This window comes from Erpetoichthys calabaricus, chromosome 6 (assembly GCF_900747795.2).
Source record: "Erpetoichthys calabaricus chromosome 6, fErpCal1.3, whole genome shotgun sequence".
Taxonomy (NCBI): Eukaryota; Metazoa; Chordata; class Cladistia; order Polypteriformes; family Polypteridae; genus Erpetoichthys; species Erpetoichthys calabaricus.
Genome location: NC_041399.2, coordinates 67,975,824 through 68,003,068, shown reverse-complemented (window position 1 = coordinate 68,003,068; position 27,245 = coordinate 67,975,824). Strand labels below are relative to the sequence as shown.

General features: G+C 37.6%; 2 protein-coding genes across 8 annotated transcripts in view; one reads left to right on the top strand and one right to left on the bottom strand.

Moving 5' to 3' along the window:
* Nucleotides 1-14,960, bottom strand: part of osbpl1a (oxysterol binding protein-like 1A) — a 226,803-nt gene extending 211,843 nt beyond the window's left edge. For 2 of the 5 annotated variants that reach the window (XM_028803651.2, XM_051928916.1), the window contains exon 1: nucleotides 13,929-14,403. The gene's annotated coding sequence lies outside the window, so the exon portion shown is untranslated. Of the gene's footprint in view, nucleotides 1-13,928; nucleotides 14,404-14,826 lie in introns of those variants that run through there. The other 3 variants (XM_051928917.1, XM_051928919.1, XM_028803652.2) reach the window with 2 other exon arrangements.
* A 33-nt stretch (nucleotides 14,961-14,993) lies between these two features.
* The window catches only part of impact (impact RWD domain protein), a 404,211-nt gene continuing 391,959 nt past the window's right edge, over nucleotides 14,994-27,245 (top strand). Inside the window, exon 1 of one of the 3 annotated variants that reach the window (XM_051928923.1) lies at nucleotides 14,994-15,145. In XM_051928923.1, coding sequence (XP_051784883.1) covers nucleotides 15,101-15,145 — 45 coding nt within the window. In that variant the 5' untranslated portion in view covers nucleotides 14,994-15,100. The remainder of the gene's footprint in view (nucleotides 15,146-27,245) is intronic. The other 2 variants (XM_051928924.1, XM_028803654.2) reach the window with 2 other exon arrangements.

Sequence of the window (27,245 nt, the reverse complement as noted above, 5' to 3'; positions counted from 1 at the left end):
AAAGAGTAGTCGAAGAAACAGGCAAACAGTCATACATGTAGTGCTGGGAAGTATGACCAAAATTCTATATCATGGTATTAAGCTGAGCTTTATCAATTAGTGAAGAGCATATGCCATTTAAAAAGCCCAGGTCAGAACAAGCACATCGGAAATGGTCAAGATAAAAGGAATGGTGATGTTACTTTAATAATGAAGTCCATTTTCCAAAGAGTAGTCGAAGAAACAGGCAAACAGTCATACATGTAGTGCTGGGCGGTATGACCAAAATTCTATATCCCGGTATTTTTCAAAATTATACCGGTTTCACTGTATTATTTTCCCCAATGCATGAGTGGATGTTAACCACATTTTCCAATGCAATTACTGCAGTAGACTGGTTAAGAATAACCTATTCCACTGCCATGAGAATTGTACAAAAATATTTTTATTATGCACACAAGTATTAATACAGGTTTGCATGGCCCCATAAAAGTGATAGTTTTCAAGGGGGTGGCACTAATGAAGAGAAGGAATCACATTGCATGACAGTTGCAGTCAAAATATAGAACCTTTTTATTGAACAAATTTTGCAAACAACTTAAACAAAAATTTTAACAACATATTTTTAACCATCCAAAGAGGCATTTAGACTTAGTAAAATATCCAGAGGTGCTTGTCAAAAGTTGTATTGCACTGAACATGTATTAAAAAGGAATAAATAGTAAATATTTTTTGTAAACCAACTATACTTTCTGTTAATGTTAACAATCTCTGTCCATTGACACGTTAAAGTGACTGACAACTTTACCATCATTAAATTGCATAATATTTAAACTAATAAATAATACCAATAAAATAAATAATAGCGCAACTTCCAGTAATAATACTATTACTTCAAGACTTCAAGCCTTTATTCACCAAATAAAAATAAAACAAGTGCAACTTGGTGATGACATCTTTACCAACTGAACCATCATTAAGACAAACTGCATTACTATGGACCTTGCTTCAAGCTAAGCTATATACATAAATAATAAAACTGCAACTTGCATTTATAATGCTATTTGTGTTATAGCCCTATGGAAGCGTATTAGGGCCACGGTGAAGAAAAAAAATACGGACACAGTGAAGAAAACAAAAACTATATGTTGAGAATAAAGTCGACATGTTGACTTTATTCTCGACATTTCCACTTTAATCTCGACGCTTATGTTGAGATTAAAGTCGACATTTCCACTTTATTCTCATAGTTTATTTTATCATTAAAGTAGAATGTCGTAAACTAAACTTCATCCTAAAATCAATATTTAATTTACTAGATTTTCTCAAACCCAGTCATAAGTTAATGTAGCACATTAAATGCTTTGTGTCAAGTTTTCCCCAACCCAGCTGTTAATCGCTACGCGCTTCTTAAACTGACTTCCTTGTGCACTCGAGGCAGTACAGGCAGCGATCACTGCACAGAATACATTCACTTCTTGATATTCTTGCTCTATGAAAATGTAGAATGCCAAGATAAATACTTGATATTTTCATGATGAAATGCATTAAAGCATGTATTAAACATGCACAGTTGTGAGGCGGTAGTGCTGCTCCCTCGCAGTAAAGGGTCCCCAGGTGTATGCTCAGTGTAGAGAACTTTATGGCAGGTGTGACGAGGATCCAAAAAACTGGATAAATAGGTATCACACAGGTTTAACTTAAATATTGTGTAAATGTTAGGTTTTTGATCTGGTGGTCGGAGACACGAACACAGATTCAATGGATCTTCTTCTGAGCGGCCTTTATTGCATGCATGCTGTCTCTGTCTGACGTACCAAACCCTCTATCCTATCCTTCCTTTTTCTTTCTCCACATAACCAATCACCACACAATAAACGTCTTTGTGAAATTAAAACTAGTTATAAACTTAGACCATGGAGTGTTCAGAACTTTAAAAAAAATCTTCATTATACATGTTTAATTATGCCATCCATTCAGAGTTGCACACATCCCAGCAATCATTGTGTGCGAGGCAGGAGCAAATCCTAAACGGGGCGCCAGCACAATGCATACATGAATACGAGGAATACATACACTAGCAGGGTCAATATAGCATAACAAAACCCCACATCCTACATAACTTTAAAAGGAAACTGAGGCACACAGAGTAAACCCACCAGAAAAACATGCAAATTCAAGGCAGAGAACACCCGGGACACCCTTGCTGCGAGGCAGCAGTGCAACCTCCACATCACCGTGCCCCCACATGATTAATACAAGCTTTAATGGATTTCATCATGAAAATGATGAAGTATTTATCTTTGCATTCTAAATGTTCAGGGAGCAGGAATATCATGAAATTAATATATTCTGTGTGGTCATCACCACCTGTGCCTCCTCTTAGTTCAAGAAGAAGTCAGTTTAAGAAGCACATAGTGATTAACATGGCTCGGGGAACACTTAATACAAAGCATTTAACGTGCTACATAACTTATGACGGGGTTTGAGAAAATCTAGTAAATTAAATGTTCATTTTAAAGATGAAGTTTAGTTTACGATGTTCTACTTTAATGACAAATTACGAGAATAAAGTCAACATGTCGACTTTAATCTCGACATAAACGGCGAGAATAAAGTAGAAATGTCGAGAATAAATTCAACATGTCATCACACTATTACACAGTACCCAGGTACATTGCACAATATTGAGAAAAAAAAAAAAAACAAGTACAACTTGGCTTGCAGTTGCAATTATTCAGTAGTATAGAAACAGTATTCACATATTTGAACATAATGGTCCACATCCGAGCTTTTAAAACCAAAGTATCTCCAGACAACAGACACGACTCCTTTTTTCGGCAAAAGTTCTTTTGTGTCATCATGTTCAATTTTATCATCTATTACAGCTTCAGTTTTGGAATGTTCTCTGTCCATTTTCACTGCTTAATACCTCTACTAACGTATGTACTCCGCTACATGCGTGTTTAGCGGTGCAGCAGTGAAAAAGGTCACCCTTCCTGCTGCGCCACGTTTTGAATGTTGTTTAGGCTATTTAAACCAGTGTTGGGGTATAAGAAAAATCCATATCATAACAAAAATAAGAAATGGTTTTTGGTACGAACCGGTATACCGCCCAGCACGACATACATGTTTACAAAATTTTTAAATTCTAAACTGAAAATTAGGAGGTCAAAAAACACCTAAATACATAGACATTTAAAGTACTCAAGAAAGTAGTTTTCACAAGAGCACAGGCTACAGTGCTAGAGTGCACAGTTCCAGGCTTCTGCTTTTAACTTCCCTTGTTCCATCATCCAGTATTATAAAAGTTCACAGTACCAGTATTATAAAGGTTCACAACAATTTGTAGATGACTGGAGCAAACAATTAACAGAAGAAAAATCTAAAGGTAAAACCTCGGCCTATTCCTGACAAAAAGAAAAAAAGGGCTGGGGGCTGAACCACTGCCTACTTCAGACATAAAGGAAATCAACACGCAATGCTGCTGGCTTAGATGCCTGCTAAAGTGAGTGTTCAAGTTAGAAAATAAATGGGCACAAGTATGAAAAAGGTACAGGATTGTGATGTGCTCAATGAGTAATTTCCTAAGACAGTATAATGAAAGATAACATAACAGACAATGGAAGATTAATGTCTTTTTTTAAATAGACCCACAAGGGTAAAAAAATAAACTAGCTTCAATTCACACTTTTGAGCAAATCACAACAAACTTCAAGTCAAACAAAACTAATAGAACAAAAATACATTTTCAAACACTATACTATTTATCCACATTTACGTAACAGTAAATATTAGTGGAATATAAGCTCAACATATAAATGAAATTGGCAGATATCAAGCAATGTATAGTTTTTTCCTATCAAATTTATGTAACAAAATAAACAAAAAAAAAAAAACATGCAGTTCCATTATTACATGGTATTTGGATACAAGCAGTTCAAATGTAATTTTTTCTGGTGAAAATGGCAACATCATGAAAATGTTATTCCATGACCACTACATTTGCCATGCAAGGTTCTTACAGGAAACTCAACAATACATTGAAAGGAAAGCCTTGTTTAAAAAATAAAAAAAATAAAAAAATTAATCTTATAAATTATTATAACTTCAGCACAATTTCTGTAGAGCTGGTCAAGTCATTGCATACTTTAAGGTGGACGACTCTGCCTTTGTCTATCTGAAAAATATGTTCAATTAGCATTTTACACCATATTGAAGTTTACCTAAATAATCAATGGTGTACACCTTTTCCTGAATGGAATGTCTGTAGCAATTAGACAAAAATATGCCTGTGTCAGAATGGTAGGTCCATTAGAGAAGTTACCAAATAAATATTAACAGACTGCTGTCATTACATATTAAACAAGTGAGCAGACATACATTTGTAAACTCAGGAAAGGCTCATCTAATTGGATGACAGACAAGACAGATTTAAATCACACACAACATGGCAATTATAGACCACAGAGTTACATGTCTGTAAACACATTCTGAATTATAAACTGCCATAAAAAAGACAGACCATTAGATTCTGTCATTCTGACAATAATCTGGACATCAAAGTCTCCCTCTGACTCCTTTGCAATTATAACAAAGTATATATAGAGAGAGACTGCACTAGGTACTACTGTGATACTGTCCTATCTAAAATGGGTATTTTCATTTCTGTTTGGGAAAGCATAATGAGCAATGCTGGATCTGTAGAAGGCCTGAAGAGGTCTTCCAGATTAATGTTGAAAGGCATAGGCCACCAAGACTTGGTTTCATGTACAGTATTTTGTTTTAATTATACCATGTGACAACAGATCCCGGTTAGAAATTATAGCATCATTTTTCTTACTTGCATGTGCTCATGCAGGCTATGATAACTGCTCAAATTTATCAACCTTTCATATATATCAATGTAAACAAGGACACACACTGCTTCTTTCACTAGAAAATATGTCTGAAACATCATATTACTGCTTGGGCTACCAGGCTCCTGGACATAAATCCTTTAAACACAAGTAGGACTCCAGGATTGTGTGTTAAGCCTGGCTAAAAGCATTATCCATTTGACTGGAAACACAAGACAAGGGTGACATCTAACAAGCATACCACTCAGCCAATGTTAGACAAGCTAATTCACAATGTTTTTACAATAAAAATCTGTCCCAAAGCCTTGGATCTTTGGTGTATAAAAATATACTGGGAGAAAAAAAAAGAAACAGTTGATCCACAGAGATACTGCATATATCATCTAACATGGGAATATCTTTCCTAGGCAAATCATTCATGGCACACGGAAGTTAGATATATTAACTAGGTGAAATGAATGTAAAGTCTCTTGGCTTTAAAATTTTTGGTAGCTCCAGCCAGTATCTTTAAATATTTTTCTCCTCTTTGAGCTATTGAAAAGTGTGTACCTCTCAATAAATAAGCCTTAAATTGACACTTGTTTCCTTATTTTTTGAGAAGGTAAACACAGTATGCCATTAAAGTCAAACTAAGTGCAGTTTTCTTCTGCAGTGCTCAAATATCATTCCATTGTTTATTTGGGGATGAGAAGGTGTGGTTTTTAAGAAAAAGGTACAAGTAAAAGAAACATTTCTAAAGAAACATGCATGTTCTGCAGAAAAATACAGTAATTCATTCATTTCTTCAATCTGCTTGATCTTTCACTACAGTGTTGAAAGTGGCAGAGGCTTGTTCTAAAAGCATCATATGTAAGGCAGAGACCAACCTTGGACCCAGTAGCAGTCCATTACGCTATACAATCATTTGTATACACAATGCCAAGTTACAGATACTAATTAGCTTAAAGGATAAGTTCTCAATTCTTCAAGTCAAAGTACATTTTTTTACCATTGTGGTGTACATTAATTTGCCACGCAAAACTCTCTTCTTAAGTGAAGCATTTTTCTCAATAGTTTTAACACACATTGTGCCTATTTTTGTGGTTTTAAATGAAGTCTGCAGAGCAACAGTCCCAGTGTGAACAAAAAGCCTTAAAAGATATTGAACATATCCACTTTTAAGCAGTAAAGTTTCCAGTTTCTGTTTGCTTGTCTGTTCACTGTGACTGTTGTAAAGTGTTTACGTAAATGACAAATGAAAATAGTAAAAAAAATTGTGAAACATTTACTACCAAAATTCTTTGAAAAACATGTATGTGAAAATAAAAAAGTTTTAATTTGCATAAGCTGCCCATAAGAAATGTAATGACTTGCTTCATGAGGAAGAAATATATAATATACAAGAACAGTTGTGTCAGATATTTAAAATATTAAAATGTGTGCTTCAGTTCAAATGTTTAAAATCTAAATATTCTCGATTATAATACAAATTTATAATTTTTCACCCTCTAAAATCGGTCCATTGGAAGCTAGATCACTAGTGAAGGATCAAAAATCAAAACTAAACACCATATACATAATTACTAACCTTTAAATAGTCTAAAACAATACACTACAAGCGTATGTTTGAAATTTGTCATTTGTAACCTTCTATGAGTGGCTCTTAGAGGGCTAGAACTGATAGTAAATAATCAAATATCAAAAATAGTATCATATGTGTGATCAGCAAATTGAAATTGCATTAAATATCACTGCGCACACCTATATTACCAATCACCTTTTTTTGAAGTTTTCTAAACGGAGTAAATTTGATCCCTCGTATCCCTTTAGGGGGGGTGAACCTCTGAGGTTAGTTGATGTGGCATGGACAACTTATTTACCAGACGAAATATGGTCCAAAAATGGGCCAAAAACAGGGGAACCTCAAAAAAGCTCAATGTTTTACATAACTAGACATCAAGACAATTCAAATGGTATATTCCATGTGTAGATTTCCGAGTACTGGTGAGTCAGTAGGCATAAGACAAACAAAACTGAAGTGATTTGAAAATGTTCATAAGTAATTCTTAATGAACACAAAATCAAGGGTTTACACATTTCCAAATGTTATCAAGGAGAGTCATTACAATGCAGATGAAACTTAAGTGGGGAGCATAGAACCATACAGTATTTGCAATAGAAAAGCTGTTAATTTGCAAACTGAATACTGTAGTTCAAGTACTTTATTGTCATTGTGTAACACAACGAAATTACTTTTTGTGACAGCCCCAAGGTGCATTTAAAGAAAAGTCAAATAATTCCAAATATGTCGTTTGAGTGGCAGCCTTTCTAGCAGCTCCGTGTACAACTTTACCTTTCTACCTTTTTATCTATTCAACTGATCACTCCTACCACTTTCTTTTATGTGGACTCGTTCCCTGGATCAATATGCTGCTGCTGGAGTATGTGAATTTCCCCTTGGGATTAATAAAGTATCTACCTATCTACAGTGGGGCAAAAAAAGTATTTAGTCAGCCACCAATTGTGCAAGTTCTCCCACTTAAAAAGATGAGAGAGGCCTATAATTTTCATCATAGGTATACCTCAACTATGAGACACAAAATGAGAAAAAAGAAATCCAGAAAATCACATTGTCTGATTTTTGAAGAATTTATTTGCAAATTATGGTGGAAAAAAAGTATTTGGTCAATAACAAAAGTTCATCTCAATACTGTTATATGCCCTTTGTTGGCAACGACAGAGGTCAAACGTTTTCTGTAAGTCTTCACAAGGTTTTCACACACTGTTGCTGGCATTTTGGCCCATTCCTCCATGCAGATCTCCTCTAGAGCAGTGATGTTTTGGGGCTGTCGCTGGGCAACACGGACTTTCAACTCCCTCCAAAGATTTTCTATGGGGTTGAGATCTGGAGACTGGCTAGGCCACTCCAGGACCTTGAAATGCTTCTTACGAAGCCACTCCGTCGTTACCTGGGCGTGTGTTTGGGATCATTGTCATGCTGAAAGACCCAGCCACGTTTCATCTTCAATGCCCTTGCTGATGAAACGAGGTTTTCACTCAAAATCTGACGATACATGACCCCAATCATTTCTTTCCTTTACATGGATCAGTCGTCCTGGTCCCTTTGCAGAAAAACAGCCCCAAAGCATGATGTTTCCACCCCCATGCTTTACAGTAGGTATGGTGTTCTTTGGATGCAACTCAGCATTCTTTCTCCTCCAAACACGACGAGTAGAGTTTTTTCATCTGACCATATGACATTCTCCCAGTCCTCTTCTGGATCATCCAAATGCTCTCTAGCAAACTTCAGACGGGCCTGCAGATGTACTGGCTTAAGCAGGGGGACACGTCTGGCACTGCAGTATTTGAGTCCCTGGCGGCATAGTGTGTTACTGATGGTAACCTTTGTTGCTTTGGTCCCAGTTCTCTGCAGGTCATTCACTAGGTCCCCCCGTGTGGTTCTGGGACTTCTGCTCACCGTTCTTGTGATCATTTTGACTCCATGGGGTGAGATCTTGCATGGAGCCCCAGATCGAGGGAGATTATCAGTGGTCTTGTATGTCTTCCATTTTCTAATAATTGCTCCCACAGTTGATTTCTTCACACCAAGCTGCTTACCTATTGCAGATTCAGTCTTCCCAGCCTGGTGCAGGTCTACAATTTTGTTTCTTGTGCCCTTTGACAGCTCTTTGGTCTTGGCCATAGTGGAGTTTGGAGTGTGACTGTTTGAGGTTGTGGACAGGTGTCTTTTATATTGATAATGATTTCAAGCAGGTGCCATTAATACAGGTAATGAGTGGAGGACAGAGGAGCCTCTTACAGAAGTTGTTACAGGTCTGTGAGAGCCAGAAATCTTGCTTGTTTGTAGGTGACCAAATACTTATTTTCCACCATAATTTGCAAATAAATTCTTTAAAAATCAGACAGTGTGATTTTCTGGATTTTTTTTCTCATTTTGCCTCTCATAGTTGAGGTATACCTATGATGAAAATTACAGGCCTCTCTCATCTTTTTAAGTGGGAGAACTTGCACAATTGGTGGCTGACTAAATACTTTTTTGCCTCACTGTATCTATCTACAGTATCTATCTACAGTGTTAAGTGATTAAGTAACCAGATGAAATTATTGCTCAAAGTACAGCAACATAAATTGTTATTGCACCCGTTAATGAATAGTACATTACATAGTATATTTAGTATTACATTAGTATATTGCACATTACCAATATAGCTTATTGCACATGTTCAATTAAAAATGATCTCCTGAGGAGATTCAGAGTTCAGAAAGTTTATGGCAGATGGGAAAAAGTAATTTTTTAGTCTGTTTGTGTGTACACGGATTGACCTAAAGTGTCTGCCTGACAGGAGGAAATCAAAGAATTTCCAGGATGAGTTTTGTCCTTGAGAATGTTTTTGGCCCTTCTCACACAGCGAGTCTTATATACGCCCTGGGATTGAATCATGCACCTAACTGTAGCTCGTGTGAAGTTTGCCTCTTCTCCCTAAATGAATGTGGTGTTTCTTCCCACATCCCAAAAGAAACACAGTAAATTGTCTATTTACAAATTAGTGGGATTGGTAGAGTGAATGTGTATGCATGTTTGAGGGAGTGGATAAAGTGACAGTTTATTGGTCTTATTCCAGAGAAAAACCTTAGCCTAAACCAGTGTAAGCTCCATGCAAATTTAGCAGAAGGGCATTAGTTTTCAGATTTTGCGATGGGGCAGAGAAGATGTTGATGCATGATTAGTGATTACAGCAAAAAGAAACCCCATAATATTTTCAATTCACAACAAGTATGCTTGAAACTGCATATGCAAAAATAGACCAGACAGTCATTACCAGAGATTCAAATTGTTATTTGAAAAGCCCAAAACCAAGCACTGGTTATATCTATCAAGCATGCATAAGGTGGCACCTGTAAGCACATGGACTCAAGCATACAGAAAACCCAGCACACAGCACTGAACATAATGTTCAGTACAATAGTTTGGTTTTTTTTTGACAAAGGAAGGCAAAGATTTCATGAATGACTCTTCAGTACCTTTCTCAAATACGCAGTTATCAAGGCTACCAAAAGGGCTTAATATTTAGCTAGCAAAACACTTCAGACATGGAGCAATTTTGTGCTATCTATGATGAAGCCCAGTATTCCTAGGATAAAACACACATATACAAAAGCAGATGTTAAATCACTGAACTCACTATTAGGACAGTTAATTCAGTTACCAAAGTCATTGAGTTTATCACAATAGTTATGATATTCAAACAATGGCAATTGCAGCATTCTCAAAGCAATCTACAGGAATAGGAGTGAAACGTTTACCATAGAGGGAGACTGGTAATGACATGAAGAGCATAGCCAAATGTCCTTTAAAAATGACAGAATCTTACAAAAATATTCTCCAGTAAACAACATGGATACCCTTTCTACACTTCTTGTGTAACAAGACACAGATCAATACTCAAGAACATTATTGGCTTGAAAACTTATTTATTCCATAAGGTATAAGGCTTTGCTTTTTACATCTAGAGTGGCGACTTATACACAATTTTAGCAGCACAAGACGCAGCATTTAGTATTACAAAAAAAATGCTTCACTTATGAGCACAATTTCTTGTGGCAAATTAATGTACATCATATTTGTGAAAATCTAACTTTGACTTAGAAAATATCAAACTAATCCTTTAACATGCAAATCTTTGGGATGTGGGATGAAATCTATAACCTAGCCAAAATTCATGCTGACAACATGCAGTCTTCAGAAGGTGACTGGGTTAGGATTCAAACAGAAAGGTTGTCCAACTGGTCTTTGGTTGCAAAATCTTGGATTTGAAGACTTAAACCAGGTCTTTACATTGTATTGGTCAGACATGTTTGAATCTTATATAAATATTATATTTTGTCATGTTAAGGTTTTTGTAATTACTATTAAATTACACAAAAAAATCCACAGTGTTATAACGCACAACAACTTGCATTTATAAATCTGTTTTTATAAAGGTGGCGTGAAGGAAATGTCCAGTTTGAAAATTGTTACAATTTGACACTAAATTGACAGTTAACACAAAGTAAAAACTGCAACAGAACCTCTCTTGCACCACACAGATTACAGAATTATAAGATGAGCATTTACTGCACTGCAGGCTGCCTACATGTGAACTATACACATTATATATTATGCATGGCATGTTTTGCAAACGGCTGAAGCTGGTTTTCATTTTACCACATTTTTATTGGGTCTACCTGCTCAACCAGTCTCAATTCCAAACCACATTTGCTTATTTCTTAATTTCTAATGCAAAGTAATGCACAAACACATCCTACAGACTCCAGAGGGCAAGGCAGAGATCAAAAACTGACAAGAAATGCAGATATAGTGTGGCATTTCTTATCTGATCAGTCAGTGTGATGGGATCTGTGACCATTTGTTTCCTTAATACTGCTGATATAAATTAAAGATAATCTAGCAACTGAGGTGCACAAGTGTTATACAGATTGCAACCTAACTTTGAGGAACTAAATTTACAGATAAAACATCTTTATCATTCCATCTCCTCTGTTAAACCACTGACAAAGGTCATACTTTTAGTCAAGAAATAAGTGCAAAGTAAACATGCCCAACTGTTTAATTCAAGTGACATTTTTCTGCAGACAGAAATATTAAAACTATGTTAATTACAACAAAAAAGAATGAATGCTAGTTTAATATAAACTTTGTTCAAATGTGAAAGGTATCTAGTCTGACTGGGCACTTTTACTCCATCATGTCCATCACATCAGTCTTTTTACCAGTGGGAATGTCATGGGTGGTGTCTGGAATAATGCAAAGCACATGCCCACACTGAACAGACTTGACTTAGTACCAAGTACACAAACAAAACTCTGTCTCTGCAAAAACAAGGAATGACTGACATGCAGCTGTGGAATCCCTTACTGTTACAGCATCTTTTACAACATATCACATGATGTATATTCATAAACGTCTCTCTAGTGATTGTAGATAGGATGGGCGCGCAATCATGACCCTCCAAGTATCTGCACAAGAAGAGTTTGTTCATTATTTCACAACCAAGACAGCATCCACATTCCCTCTCTTGAAGTGGATTTTTACACAGGGTTTCTATTTTAGTATCCCAGCATAGGTTTTCCCTGGGAGGTAAGGAGTGTGACCTCTCAGTAACATAGCCTCTTGTCCTCTTTTTTTTTTTTTTTTTTTTAAAACTGGAGACCATCACTCCACTCTCCCAAGGCACTGTTCACCACTTTCCACTGACAATGTACTGTAAAATGCAATTTAGCTAAAAGTGCACTTCTATAATACTAAGTTCCTTCTAGCTTTTTATTATTGTAATAACTTTAGCTTCAGAGAATGCCAATATTTTACTCTCTGCAACCCAAATTCACAATGAGTGACCTAATCATCCATCAGAATACACTTCAACTGTATGGTTCCCAGGCAGGGGTTTGCGAGTATTCCCAGACCAGCACGGGGCCACTTTTGTGGAGCAACTTCAGGGTAGGACATAGACTACCCTTGCTCAACAAGTTTCCTCCCAGAGTCAATGTTGTGTAAACAGCAGAACGCAACAATATCTGACAATTTTTCAATCTTTTTCACACAAGATCCAGTTACTACCTAACCAAACATGTAAAGCTTTACATACTAAGAATCAGTTCCTATTGCCAAAGAAAGCCTTTGCATCTGACCCACAGGTTCCCCTTGTGGGTGGCGAGTGCCTGAACTGGTTATGTGGGTCATTCAACCACACGTGCTTGCTTGCGAACACCACTCCCAGGCTTGGTTATAGTGGTTCACCTTGCTAACTTTGTACTAGACGAGGATCTCCTAGATGTATTTGAACACCAAATATTAAATACAACATCAGTTAGCCTACTACTATGGCTAGAATAAACTAGTCTTATACAAGATACCAAGGCACATTTACAGTTGTATTAACATTTACCCAAAAATGTGAAAAACACAATCTCTTTACTAAAGATAATTAACCCTACAGACTACTAACTCTCTAATTAAAAAAAAAAAATCACATTTTATCAAACAAGGCAGTACTCAGATTTACACCTCTAAATTGGGCAAAGTGGGTTTAGCAAAAAGATGGATGGAAAGTTGCTTACCTTCCCATTTATTCCTTTACAAAAGTAACTATAAAAAACCAAGGAACAAGTGATGCCGGCATACAATTCTAGGTGTCACCTTCTCTCAAGATGATGGGCCACTCTCTTTCAGGACCTGCAATTGGATTCCTTGGAAAATACCCTAACACAATAACACTCCAAGGCAGGAGGTGTTTGTTCTCTTTTTCATATAACTTTCATGAACACTGGCACAGTGGAATGTCTTACGAAAATCTATTTTTCTATAATTAAAATGAATATACTAAATTACATAATATACTAAATGTACAATTTTAAACCATCACTTTACTTATATATTACAGAAACACAGAACACAATATAAAATTAAAAGAGCACAGCAGAACTTTATTCTTGTGAGTTTTACATTATCCTATGATATCCTTCCCTGCAAAAGACAATAAAGAAAATGAGGACTACTTGATATATCGTCTTTCCACCCATTTTTGATTCATTTTATTTCAAATATGGGTGGCATTTGTAAGTGAAATCTGCCACTTAACAGTAACAGAAGACTAAAGTGTCTATTCAAAAAGCGCTGCTCATATCAAAACCAATTTTCAGTTATTCCATGCTTGATCTAGTAGGACGTAGGTACGTTTTTTAGTTCCAGAATTAACTTTGCATCACATGCATATTGTGTACACAGATTTTGGTGAGGTCGACGAACAAAGAGAGCTTAAAAGTTCGCCCTTACATGTACCCTAATGCTTTTAATCATTATTATTATTATTTTTTTTTTAAACAAAGAACGATCGAAGCACGGTATCGGAACAGCTTTCTGAATCTTCAATGAGAGGCCACTACAAATTCTCGCTGCTGGTCACGCTACTCCGAACTCCGCGTAAACTAGTTTTCAATCGACTTAAGTTAACACAAACAATATGAATCAACACGAGCGATTTTCTATATTGTGTATTAAAACACATAAGCTGCACCTCGACGCTCACTTACCCCTTATCAAAATTCAGCCAAATTCCAATGTGAAGATAGGTTTGTTTACTTCCCGAGTTTCATTTGCGTCGCATTGCTCTTTATGTATAAGCGGATTTAAATTTTTAGTTAAAGAAGTATTGCCCTTTACATAAAATGAGACTTACTAAATACTAGCGCGTCATACGGCACCGATCACACTAGGTGGGGGAGTTGCCTCCTAGAAATTATCAAACTGGACTAATCTGCTGAGGGTTGAAGCCACAATAACCATAAAGTCACGCTCAACATGTGATGAATAAAGCCTTTAAAAACTTCCTGTTGACCCAGTAAATGTTTTTGAGTTTTAGCTAAAGATTGGCGAGATTTCGATGGCTCGGAGAGATAAACAGCAACAATTAACGCGAGACCCTTCACCTGATAACGGTTTGCTGATGGTGAACTTTACTAAGAGCGCACTTTTTTCACCTTCTACCGTAGCTAACTGAGATATGGGTCTTGCTTTTTTTTTTTTTTTTACTGTGTATCAAGGCGGGACGTTACTTGTCGACCTGTCAGCGATGCCCCCTCCCCGTAGGCAGGTGCGGCTTTGACAAATTGGGAGCTCAAATCCGTAATGTAGCGAGCTGCTCGCGTATTACTACAAGATGGGCTGAAACTGACTAATAAAGGATGCGATCCTCCTGTTTAACCCTGCCTATTATAAATTGAAGTCCGACATCAACGCAGTGGGCTGACACAAGAACCTCAACAATAAACAAAACAGTTACGTGCAATGTATCTTCTCAGTTAAACACACAAAAAAAGACGTTAGGGGTTAGGGGGGAACATGTGGTCAATTTTTACTTTGTCATTCATTTTCTTTTATCTTGGCACCAAAACAAAAATCAACGGTTTATTTATTATATATTTTCCTTACACTCACGAAACGTGTCCTTAATGCTCCGGAAGCACTTCTGCTTCTTATAAGCGAAGATCAAATTTCCGTCGGCTGTTAAGCAGTAACTTTACAGAATAGGCGCTCGAAAGCAACGCTTCAAACTAAGGGTGGGTCGCCTGGCGCTGCCTTCTTGAGTCTTTTCCCGATACCTATCTTGACACTACGCGTTACAGAAAAAAATAAAGCCCCAGTCCAGTCCGTGCCCCTTCCAGTCCGTGTCACGTGTACTCGGTGCAGGCGGAACAAGAGAACGATGAGTGCGGATTCGGCAGTGCGGGATGACAATCTGCAGTGCCAAGTAGGTTGTTGTTAATGGAAAGAAGAAAATGCACGTGCAGCACGCGGCTAAAGCATAGTGAAGAAAGAAATGTATGGCTTTAGGGGCCGTTTCGCCTGTCCCCACGTGTGGGTTTTACTCGTTCACACTTGTCCATGTAGCAAAAAGAATGACAACGTCAGCTAGTATACACGTGACTGAAAACGTGTACTTTGTATATGTGCGTGTTTTGTCGTATAATCATTTAACAAATATACTGTATAGATTCAGAAAGAGACACTATGATAGCTGTGTCTTCACTTCTCGAACGTCTCGGACTTATTCATACGAACTGCACTAAAAGTGTAACTTAACTAAGAATTCGTCCTACCTCAGAGTAGTAGGACATAACAAAAATGTATTTGAATCGTACTATACCTGCTCCCAGCTTGGAGTAGGAGTTCACGTTTGAGAATGAAAGAATGACAAACTGACTCGTCATAGTTTCATTGGAAATCATGATGACACTTTGTATTTTTATGAAAATAATATTAAGTCTTCACCACGAATATAATAATGACTAGCTGGATTGCCCGGCGTTGCCTGGGCTATTCATAGTTGAAATATGAAACAAAATACTGTATTAATTTTGATTTGATTAGAATATGATATATGATTATTATATTGTTTTATATATATATATATTTAGTATTTATATATTTTATATTTTGCCTGCAAGTTCGTTCGCATGAAATTCGTTAAAGGTCAGCAGGTCATCAAAAAAACAGTTTAACTCTTTACATATTACGGATGGAACACTTCTTTATAAACAGTGTTTCTAGTATTTTTTTCTTGTGTCAAAATGACCAGACTGCTGGGTGAGCTGTCTCTCGAGCATGCAACATAAAATTGACCGTGTGAGAAACAGTCTTCCCTTCAGTCCACTCCGGTGAAACTTAATGTCTGACCGTGAGACGTATTGATGGTCATGGGAAAACAGACTTTAAGGAGGACCTGCAAGCTCTTGAATTCAAAGGGAAAATCAGAGGTATGCGCAGTTTGAGCACTGACTCCACTCGAGCGCGTACGGTCAATATTGTCGCCTCGATAATGTTGCTTTTTAATGCTATTACCTGCTGCCTGGTTCCATTACAGAGTTCGGGCGGGTGTAGGTTTCACAGGAACATCACTGGAGCACCCACTTTCAAAATAATTGTTTGGGAGGCCCGGTGGTTTAAGCGTATTAAGAAATTCAACGGGATAGTTTGTAGCATTATCCGTATTTAGCACCGAATCTACCGATTTGTATTCCATTAAAGCCCTTCCAAAAGAATTTAATAAGACGTTGTTGATCATGCTTGTTTGATCGTTTTTAGGGTAAGAATAGGACGCTCGCATATCCATTCCATAGGCTTATTATGGATGTAGGCAAAATCAGGATATATTTTGGAAATTATGGCTTCCACAGTGGTCACGATAGAACACAGTTCTGAAGGGATGGTAAGTTTACCATCCGACTCTGGACAATCGCCATTTCCTATTTTGAGCAACAGGTCTAAAAACTGACCAGCGAAAACATCACCCCTTAGATGGACTCAAATTTTTGGTGAGTTTGAGTTTGGTCACCGATGTCCACAGATAAGATCTCATAAAACATACTTTGACTTCATCTGCTCGTGTTCCTCTGGGCACTACTGGTAATGTTTGACGAAAATCGCCATATTATTATCCCTGATATCTTGAAGGCTTCTATTCAGAGGTTCAATATCCCTTTTATGTGCCATAGTGCTTTCATCCCAAACAATACGCATAGTATGTCGTAGCACTTCTGCCATATTACTTTGCTTGGAAATATTACATAAAGTGGCTCTACGTGTATCAGGTTGAAAGGAAGCTTAAAAGCAGCATGTGCAGTCTTGTCCCCTTCTAGAAGTGTAGCAGTGATCCCAGAGGATGCGAGAGCAGCGATTTCGCGACTGATTTTCACTGAAAGATACAGTTTTACAAATTAGAAGATAGAACCGAAAGTAATATTGAACATGCAGACATGTTGCCTAGACAGACAAATGGCTTATATACTCCGCGGCGGTGGCGCGTGCGCAGTACGAACTGTATTACTATTATTTTGTTACAATTTTTAGTAGCTAATAATTACACAAATAATTACACAATTGGTGTGCATGTTAAAAAGACGAAAATTAAAATGTTTTTAATGTAGAAGCACGTATTTATTTACCAGTAACGACGCACTACACGATAACATGCAGTGAATACACTTGACTTGAGCATTCCTAGTTTTCATACTCTTTCTCTGTACGTTTAGAATCCGTTTGCTCAGAGGTTGATGCACTTGCTGCTTCCTGAGCAGCTCTTCTTTTCTCAACCCTAGCGGCCCACTTCTTCTCTTCTTTCATCGACATCTTTTCGCGTTAAAACTGATTAAGTCAGTATTTGTGTTGCAATTACTTAGTACGTTTTCTTTAATTATTCACTTAAGCTGGCATTTAAGCCTTCAATCTGCCTCATAAATTATTTAAGATATGAAGGTTGTAGGGGAAGTGATGGCGAAGGTGGTAGGGATGAGAACGGAGAAAGTACACTTGCGCTGCATGGCCACCCTGCTGGCCACTGCCGAGAGTTGATTCTACAATAAAATAAAAATAAAAAGAGGTATAACCTTGGAAATCAATCATCACCCTGAAACGGGATAGTAGATGTCACATAGTATATGTGTACCAAATTTCAGGTCAATAGGTCAAATGGTTTGCGAGCTACAGGTGATGTAAAATCCTGGACAGGCAAATGAACAGCTGCGGTAGCGTATTATATATAAAGATTAAAATATGTGTTTATTTGTATGTATTGAAGAGTCTGTATACTAATTCTTGCATATCTCAGTCAAGGAGTTTCTGATATATGGGTGTTTAAAAATGTTTACCTGTCCTTTTCACCCCTCAGGGGTTAAATTTTCAAAAACACAAGTACGTGTTTATTTATTCCTTATGTAGAGCACATTTATCAAGTTTGAAGATCAAAGTCCTATTTTCATTTTTTTCCCATACAAACTTGCACACCCTGTATCACCCCTGCAAAAATCCAAAAATATGTGTTTGTTTATTTTATTTTAATTGAAGTGTCTGTATACCAATTTTTGTGTTTCTCACTTAAGTAGTTTCTGATATACAGGTGTCACTTTAAAAAAGTTTAACCCCCCTTTTCACCCACTCAGGTGTTGAATTTCAAAAAAATCCCTTCTTAGTGAGTGCCTACATCATAAAAGGTATCTATTGTCCAAATCTCACGTTTCTAGCACCAGCGGTTTAGACTGTGCATTGATCTGTTAGTCAGTCAGTCACCGTACAGTTTTATATACTGTATAAAGATAATACTGAAACTAATAGGAGAAGAAGAATAAGGAAAGCATAATAAAGTCATAGGTATTGCTGGCTGCAGTTAGACCCATCTCAATAGGGTATTGCATTAAGCTGCATGTAATTATTGCTGCCTGGCAACAACATTAAGAATAATAATAATAATAGGTCCACTTTAATGAGCACTGAGATCGGAAATCCAAGACACTTGCACAGAATGAGAGTAAAGCCCGATAACAGAAATGTTTATTTAATAGTAAATTATCTATACCTGTACTTTCACAAGAATCACCTTCCTGCTGTTATGGCCATGGGAAGCCCCTTGAAAAGTACTGTGTTTCCCTGAAAATAAGACAGGGTCTTATATTAATTTTTGTTCCAAAAGATGCACTAGGGCTTATTTTCAGGGGATGTCTTATATTTATTCATGTACAACAATATACTTTTATCCAAATACAGTCATGTCATCTTCTTCTGGAATATCGTCATAACTCTCCACATTCAAATCCTGAGTTCCAGCCTGAATTTCTTGCTACTCCAGCCGCTTTTAGGATCCTCCAGGATCATTGTGCGTTTGATGAATGGTTCGATGTGGTGAAGCTAAATGCCGACATATAAATGCAATCGTGGTGCTTTTATATTCAAGCGTCGCATATTCCCCAAAGTAATGACACAATATATTTTAAAAGTCTCACATACCATCTTCTGTGCCGTCTTTTTTTTTTGTACCTTTACAATACCGTCAGAAAGTACGGCGGCATATTTGAGCCACAGAGAAAAAAAATAAGGACATAATGAAAATGTCTATTTTGTGATTAAAGTAAAAATTTCGGCTTTAACCTCGAAATGTCCACTTTGACCTTGTAGTTTATCATTAAATCAGACCGTCGTAAACGTCATCTTAAAACCGACTCTGTTGTTAAATTGCTACGCGCTTCTGGATCTTCCTCCTGAACTGACAGCAGCAATCGCCCCATAGAACACATTACATTTCTGATATTCCAGCTAAAATATGTATGTTACATTTTACAGATAAATCGTTAACTTTGTTTAAATAATGAATACTGTTAATAGTTACACATAAAGGGGTGGCACGGTGGCAGAGCGGTAGCGCTGTTGTCTCGCAGGGAGTCATGTCCCTTGTGACTTCTTCCTGGAGTTTGCATGTATTCATGGTGGGTTTCCACAGTGTGCTCAGTTTTCTATCCAAAGACATGAAGGTTTGGGGATTTGGTGAAGCTACAATGTTGCCAGTGTATGTGGGTGTTTGTGTTCACCTTGCGATGAGCTGATGCCTCGTCCAGGGATTTTGTTTCTGTCTTGCACCGATGCTGCTGGAATGGGTGCATCCCTGGATTGATGGATGTAATCATTAAACATCCTTTTCAGAGATATTGTGGCAGGGTGTCCTTGGAATTTAATGGATGTTTTGGGCACACGCGTCACATTGCGTGAAGTATAAACGTGGCCTTAGGCGCCTTACTTTTCAGCTGACGGTCTTGACTAGGTCTTATATTTGGCGTATGGCTTATATTACAGAGCAACCTGAAAATCATGCTAGGGCTTATTTTCAGAGTAGGTCTTACTTTTGGGGAAACACGGTAGCAGTTACAGCAACTAATCACTGTTTCTGAACTCATGTTCACTCTTCCAGTGTTCCTGCTTGTCTTTCAGATTCACGTTTCATGTCCATCACGGTTATTTCCCTTTTATCTTCTGTAATGCTCAATTTATCCAATGCCCTGGGACCTCACTTATAAAGCTTGCATATGCACAAAAAGAGACTCAAAATGTGTGTACACAACTTCCCACCCAAACATTGTCGATCTATAAAAGAAAACTTAACAGGGAACATGTGTATATTTACGGCAGCTCTGACCCTTGTGTACACAAAATCTTCAAGAAACTGGGAAATGATAACACCCTTGATCAAGCTGTGAAATGCAGCCAAACCAGCTAAATGACGACTCGCACGCATAATAATTCATACCATTAAGCTGTTAATATAATGTGTGTTGACATTACAAGCATATTACACAATGACTTTGATGCACTGGCAGTATTTTATTTCCTTTTTTAAGAGGCCAATAGTTTGTTTTTTCACTGAAAAACTTTTATGGCTTTATGTCAGTTTAAATCAGCTAACTGTTGTCACTTCTCAGGGAACTGGCTGACAGGTCAGGAATTTGTCAGCCAACCTTCACTCCATTGTTTCTGCTGTGCTCGAAGCTATTAACCAACTGGCAAAGCACTACATCCAGATTTCATATGGTATGGGTGTTCATACATAAAACATAACATAAAGGCTATTTGCAGCGGCATCCAGTTCTCCTAATGTTATCCTAATGTAATGTTTACTGCACTCATATTGTGTGTTGATTCCTGTGCGTTGATACTGTGATATTGCTTGTGATTCACATATGCATACTGATCCACACTTGGTGCAGTGATCTTTATGTGTATGCTGTTAATTATTACAAACAACTCCATTACTATTTCTGCACAAAATACATACATTTATTGATTGATAGATTGAGTTTATTATTTGTTATGTGAGTCTGTATTTTTGTTTTTAATTTTTCTGCTGTTGCAGCCATCTGCATTTCCCCTTTGGATTAATAAAATTTATCTACAATAATCTAAAACCAAAGATTTGCATAAATGCAGCTTGTTTTAACATTGCCTCGCGTGGAGTATTGGAAAATGTATTAATCTGTATATTACCTCACGTGTTCTATGGCTATTCAAAGTTTGGTGCAAAATTTAAAAAAAAATGTTTGTAATTTACTTAAATCATGGCTGTTGCAAAATTGGATTTTCCCTGTGACCAAAAAAAAAAAAAGTAACATTATCAACGCTTCAGTTTCAACTGACAGCACATAGCTTCTTTGCTTACATGGAGTGATCATGCGACATACAAGATTTATTTTAAAAATGATTCCATGTCAAATCAGTATCTTTTTTGAAAGTTTATTGGTCCAGTGTTTTCAAAACACTCCACCTTTCCCAGGATGTCCATGTCGATCCCTGCCTAAACACCATCTTCTAACAAGTCTTAGTGACCTACTCTCCTAAATCTTGGTGAAATTAGTATTAGTTCCCTAATCGAGGAAAGTGGATGAAATGTTTTTACTCCTACACCTAAGAGCGGGACCAAATTTGCATTACTCTGAGATTTTTGAGCCCGTTAGGAATGTTTGAGATGCTTGATAAATATGGACACTGTGCTTATTTCACCAAAGGCAGTCGTCACCAGGCAATTGGCAAAGCAAATTTAAAATTGCCTGTATACAAACAATAGTAATACAAGTAGAAACAAGAATGCAATTGTAACAGTCATTAACAGGTATGGAAATTACCTGAATTGTTCTTAAGAGAAAAGTGCACTGCAGACACCAAATGAAACATAATTCATTAAAAAAATGTGAGCAAAAAAACCATATATATGGAATGATAAATATTTGTAATTTTTTACTCACCTCAGCATTAATGATTAATTACAGTTGTAATTTTACCTACATATTGTATATTGACTGGAGCCCTGTCCAAGGATTGTTTTTGACTTAGGCTCTTTGCAAACTTGGACAGGCTCCATATTCCCTGCAACCCTGCTCAGTAGAAGCAGATTTAGGATGGATGGATATTAACAAACCCACTTAACCTAATTTAGGGTCACTCTGGGGCTAGAGTCTGTCCTGGCAGCACTGAGTGAAAGGTGGGAAACAGAGCTGGACATGACACCAGTCCATTTCAGGCCCATTCATGTACCTGCACACATTCTCCCTCACAAACTGGAGTCTTCAATTTATGACATCATTTTGTCACTTGGAAAGTGCTTTTTTTTTTCAACAAATTTGTTATGATGTCAGTTCTTGCCCTTAAAAGTGTTTCAGTTTATAAAGAACAACTAAAAAAAGTGCCATTAGGTGCATAGAAAACAGAAAATGTAGCATTTGAAGACTGCTTCAGACATGAATGGCAAACTCCCTATCATAGATTTAAACATACAACTTCATATAAATTGTTCCATCCATCATTCATTTTCACTTACATGTTTCCATGATATTAATGCTAGTCCCAAGCAGCACCAAACATAAAGCAGGAACAATAACTGGGTGGGACACCAATTCATTACATGGTGAACTCACAGACATATGGGGTATATTATTCTTTTTGCTGTTTTCCAAATAAGCATGCAGTGCACAACTGCAGTTTTCCTAGAATTTTAATAATGCTTTCTGTTGGCACTCCATGCAGATATTATGAAAATACCACATCTGAAACTGCTATGATGCATGCTATGTTGTGTGGCACAAAAACATAAATTACGTAGTGTTTCTACTGAATTGACAGTCAGCTTTTTATCAAGGTACTGTTGTATTTTATTCTTAATGGAATACAAAGCATGAATGCAACTTTAAATCTAATATATAAAGCAGAGTCTATGTTTGTTTGTCCGCCATACAAATCTGCACCAGGCGTCCGATCACCACCAAACTGGGCATGGGGCTGCTTTGTGACCAGGAGGAGGTCATGGGGTATGTTTGATTGGGAAAAATGTCCTTGGTCAAGCGCAGGACACCTTTTGACTGACACAACGTTCGCAAAAAGTCCCCGTACTTATCATCGACAAGATGGCCGCACGTTACAACAGACGTTAACGGCGGCGCCATATAGCAGCACGTTTGGTCTCTGTGCATCCCTCTTTACCAATGTTTCTTTAAATTGCCAAGACATTGCAGAAGTGTCCAAGTATGAGAAAGCCGACTGCTTTCATCGTGTGAAGGGGAACTGCCGTATGGATGTAAAACATGAACAACCCAGTGCGCGGCCATACAAATCTGCACCGGGCATCCGATCGCCACCAAACTCGGTATGGGGCTGCTTTGTGACCAGGAGGAGGTCATGGGGTATGTTTGATTGGGAAAAATGTCCTTGGTCAAGCACAGGATACTTTTTGACCGACACAATTTTCACAAAAAGTCCCCATACTTATCATCAACAAGATGGCCGCATGTTACAACTGATGTTAACGGCGGCGCCATCTAGCGGCATGTTTGGTCTCTGTGCAACACTCTTTACCAACGTTTCTTTAAATTGCCAAGACATTGCGGAAGTGTCCAAGTATGAGAAAGCCGACTGCTTTCATCGCGTGAAGGGGACCTGCCGTATGGATGTAAAATGTGAACGACCCAGCGCGCGTGACTGGCTTTCTGTATTTGTGGTGCTATTTGCTTGCTTTCTGACTCAAAGTTAGATTTCAGTCTTGGTCTTCCTGACTGACTGGTGCTATTTGTTCACTTTCCGACGTATTGTAAATAACGTACATTCATCTCACTCTGGTACTTATTCCGTATGTAATACCATGTGACACATTATTATTGTCCTGCTTTTCGCAAATATATCCATTCCACCAAAAAAAAGACTTAGCATTAGAAATTCCACTTCCAATGCCACAAAAAAGTCTATTTCAAGGCTGTCAAACATTGCACATGTTTTCATACCAAGAATTCCACTGATTCTGAATGATTTACCCTTTGATTTCAAATGTCAACAATTTCCTCTTCAAAAAAGTTTATTTCAAGGCCGTTGCAAACCTTGTGCAAGACGTCAACATGTTTTCTTACAAAGAATTTCGCTGATTCCGAATGATTTTCCCTTTGATTTCAAAAGGCTAGAATTTCCTATTCATTTGGATTTTGCTATGTGAATTACTAAGGCTGAAGGGCAATCACTCCAAGTTAAAGACATCAACTTGGAAAATCCATGCTTTTCACATGGACAACTCAACGTTACATGTTCTACAGTGTGCAATCCTCACAATTTGTTCATTTTCGGAACCCCAGGACAACACAAAAAATATACTGTATCCAAAGCCTCTAAAATGACCACTTATATTACTTATTACAATAAAATGTCAATCAGAAAAATGTTTGTTTGATTTCTATTTCTACTCACCAGTTATAGATTCCTGGGCAACGGCAGGTACTCCTGCTAGTATTTTATAAAGACTAAGGGGCTTGGCCCCTGTTTGCTTCGCTCACCCACCCCCTCCAATCCACCCCCGGTGTACTATGCTCCAGCCACTTTGCATCTCTGCTGCTTGCGTTGTCAGTGGGGGGGAGGGGTGTGGTTTGCTGAACACACGCTCAGGTGATGCGGTCTGATCAGCTACTGTCTTTCTGCTGCTGCTGCCTTGCTGCGTGTTCTACTTGCCGCGATGTGCGCATTGATCATTTAAAAGCCTGTACAGCAGCTGTCCTTTTGTCTCACTGCCTTGTCTTGCGTGACGTTAAAGTGTCTCTCGCAGGACGTCAAACCAGTTTACATTGAGATGAATAGGTTATGTTGTTAGTTTGTGATGGTCAGTCTCTGAATTTGTGTAGTTTTGACAGTGATCTAACAAGATAGTCTTTCTTCCAAAATAATATATAATAAAAGGCACAGAAGAGAAAATTAAACTTGTATATATTGAGTGGTGATAAGAAAATTATATAGATTAAAATATTGCTGAATACTTTGTCACCCTGCCCGGGATTGGTTCCTGCCTTTTGCCCTGTGTTGGCTGGGATTGGCTCCAGCAGACCCCCATGACCCTGTGTTCAGATTCAGCGGGTTGGAAAATGGATAGATGGATGAATACTTTGTCAAATTTGTGCCATCTTTTATAATCAAATTTTTGTCAGTACTCTTTATTTTATTATTAATTATTATTTGGCTGACACCTTTTTCCAAGGCAACATACAATGTTTGAGATACAATTTCTTACATTTCTTTCGTTTTTCCAATTGTAGCAGAGGTAGTTGAACTGACTTGCCAGTGGTCCCATAGTAGTCAGTAGTGGGATTTGAACCGACAATCTCAGGGTCTGAAGTCTTAAGCCTTCACCGCTACACTACACTGTCTTTGAAACCTGAGAATTTCATGGAGTTTAGTGTTAATTTCTAACTAAATAATCTGATAAACAAACTACAAAAAAGAAACTACATATAGAGAGAAATAAACTACAATTAAACTGTGTCTTACACGATATGGAACTCCAAATGAATGATGATTATTATCATCATCGCCAGATTAACAGCCATTTTCTGGATTTACCCAGGTTAGCTTTGTTGCCCCTAAGTCTTCATATTATCACACTACCTCCAATATCATTTTCTTCAGGGATCCTCAATCACGGTCCTGGAGGGCTGCAGTGGCTGAAGGTTTTTGCTCCAACCCAATTGCTTAATAAGAAGCACTTATTGCTCAAGTAACACTTCTGCTTCACTTTAATTGTTTCGCTTGTTAAGATTTTGAACCCTTATTGCTTATTTTAGTCTGAACAGCTGTATTCTTGGTTTTTAATTGGTCCTGATTAGCAATAACATGCAAATGACAAATGAGACCAGCGTTTCTCCATTTAGCTTGTTGCCATTTATACCTGTGTGTATTTTATCATGCACTGTTGGGTTTAATTAAATACCTGGAAGGAAAGTGACGAGAAAAAAGTGAAGGACTGAGAATTACTCATCCATTTTAGCCTTCAAATTATCTGGATGATATCCTTAGAATGGGGAAGAAAATCTAGGATAAGATATCTAATTAAGCAACCGGGTTAGAACAAAAACCTGCAGCCACTGCGGCCCTCCAGGACTGTGATTGAGGACCCCTGCTTTAGATCTTAATTTCTATACGTCTAGCTTGGTATACCTTTTCACCCACTCATCCTTTGCCAAATCACCTTAGTTTATTTCTCCTCAGCAACATACTTGTCATCTTCACAACAGTTCTTTCTTTTAACTGAAGTTTTATTTTCCATGACTGTCCACATGTCTACCTGTTCATTTTCATCTGTGTTCTTTCCAGCTTTGCTGTATTTTCCACCTTAATCAGACATGTCTCACTATCATAGAGCATAACACTGCTCATGCATCTTTCATAGACCTTACCCTTCAATGGCAGAGAAGCTCTTTTAGAAGGTAAGAGTAGGGCACAGCTTCCAATATATCTTTCATGTACCTCTCACCATTGCCATCACTGCTGTGCCTGTACCTCATGTATGTGCTAAACAGGTCACCTAAGCTGCAGAACGTCCACATATTCTCTGAAATAACTCCATTAAATCTAAATATCAGTCAGTCTTTGTCTAACCCGCTTAGTCTTTGGTGGGTTGCAGGGGCTTGTCCACCTAACCTATATGTCTTTGGACTGTAGAAGGAAACCAGAGAACCCAGAGTAAACTCAAGCAGACATGGGGAGAACATTGAAATTCCACACAGGGAGGATCCGGGGCGTAAACCCTGTTCTCCTTACTGTGAGGCAGCTGTGCTACTACTGCACCACCGTGCCTCACTTTCTAAATATTGGTATCTGAAATTTACACTTCCTACATCAGCCTTCTGCACTCCTGTCGCACACTATCTACAAACAAGGTTGCACTCGCTGTCTGCATACTATCACTCGTACCACTACATCTTTTATGCATCCGCTTGTGACAACCCATGCATTGGATTGATGGTGATGTACAATGTAAATGTATATGGAAAAATCTTGTTTCTGCACAGGCATGCAAAAAAACTGGAAAAATTGCATAATTTGCAAATAGTGCTATTACATTGTTTGGATTTGGAATAATTCAGTTCAAGTTTTGTTGCCATATGAGACAAATACAATGTAGTAATTGTTATTGTTTAATTCTCCAATCAATGGCAAAATAAAATGGGAAATACCTATAAAATGGAGAACAGAGAGTGTATATAAAAGCAAAAAAAATTTTAAAAAGTAAGTTT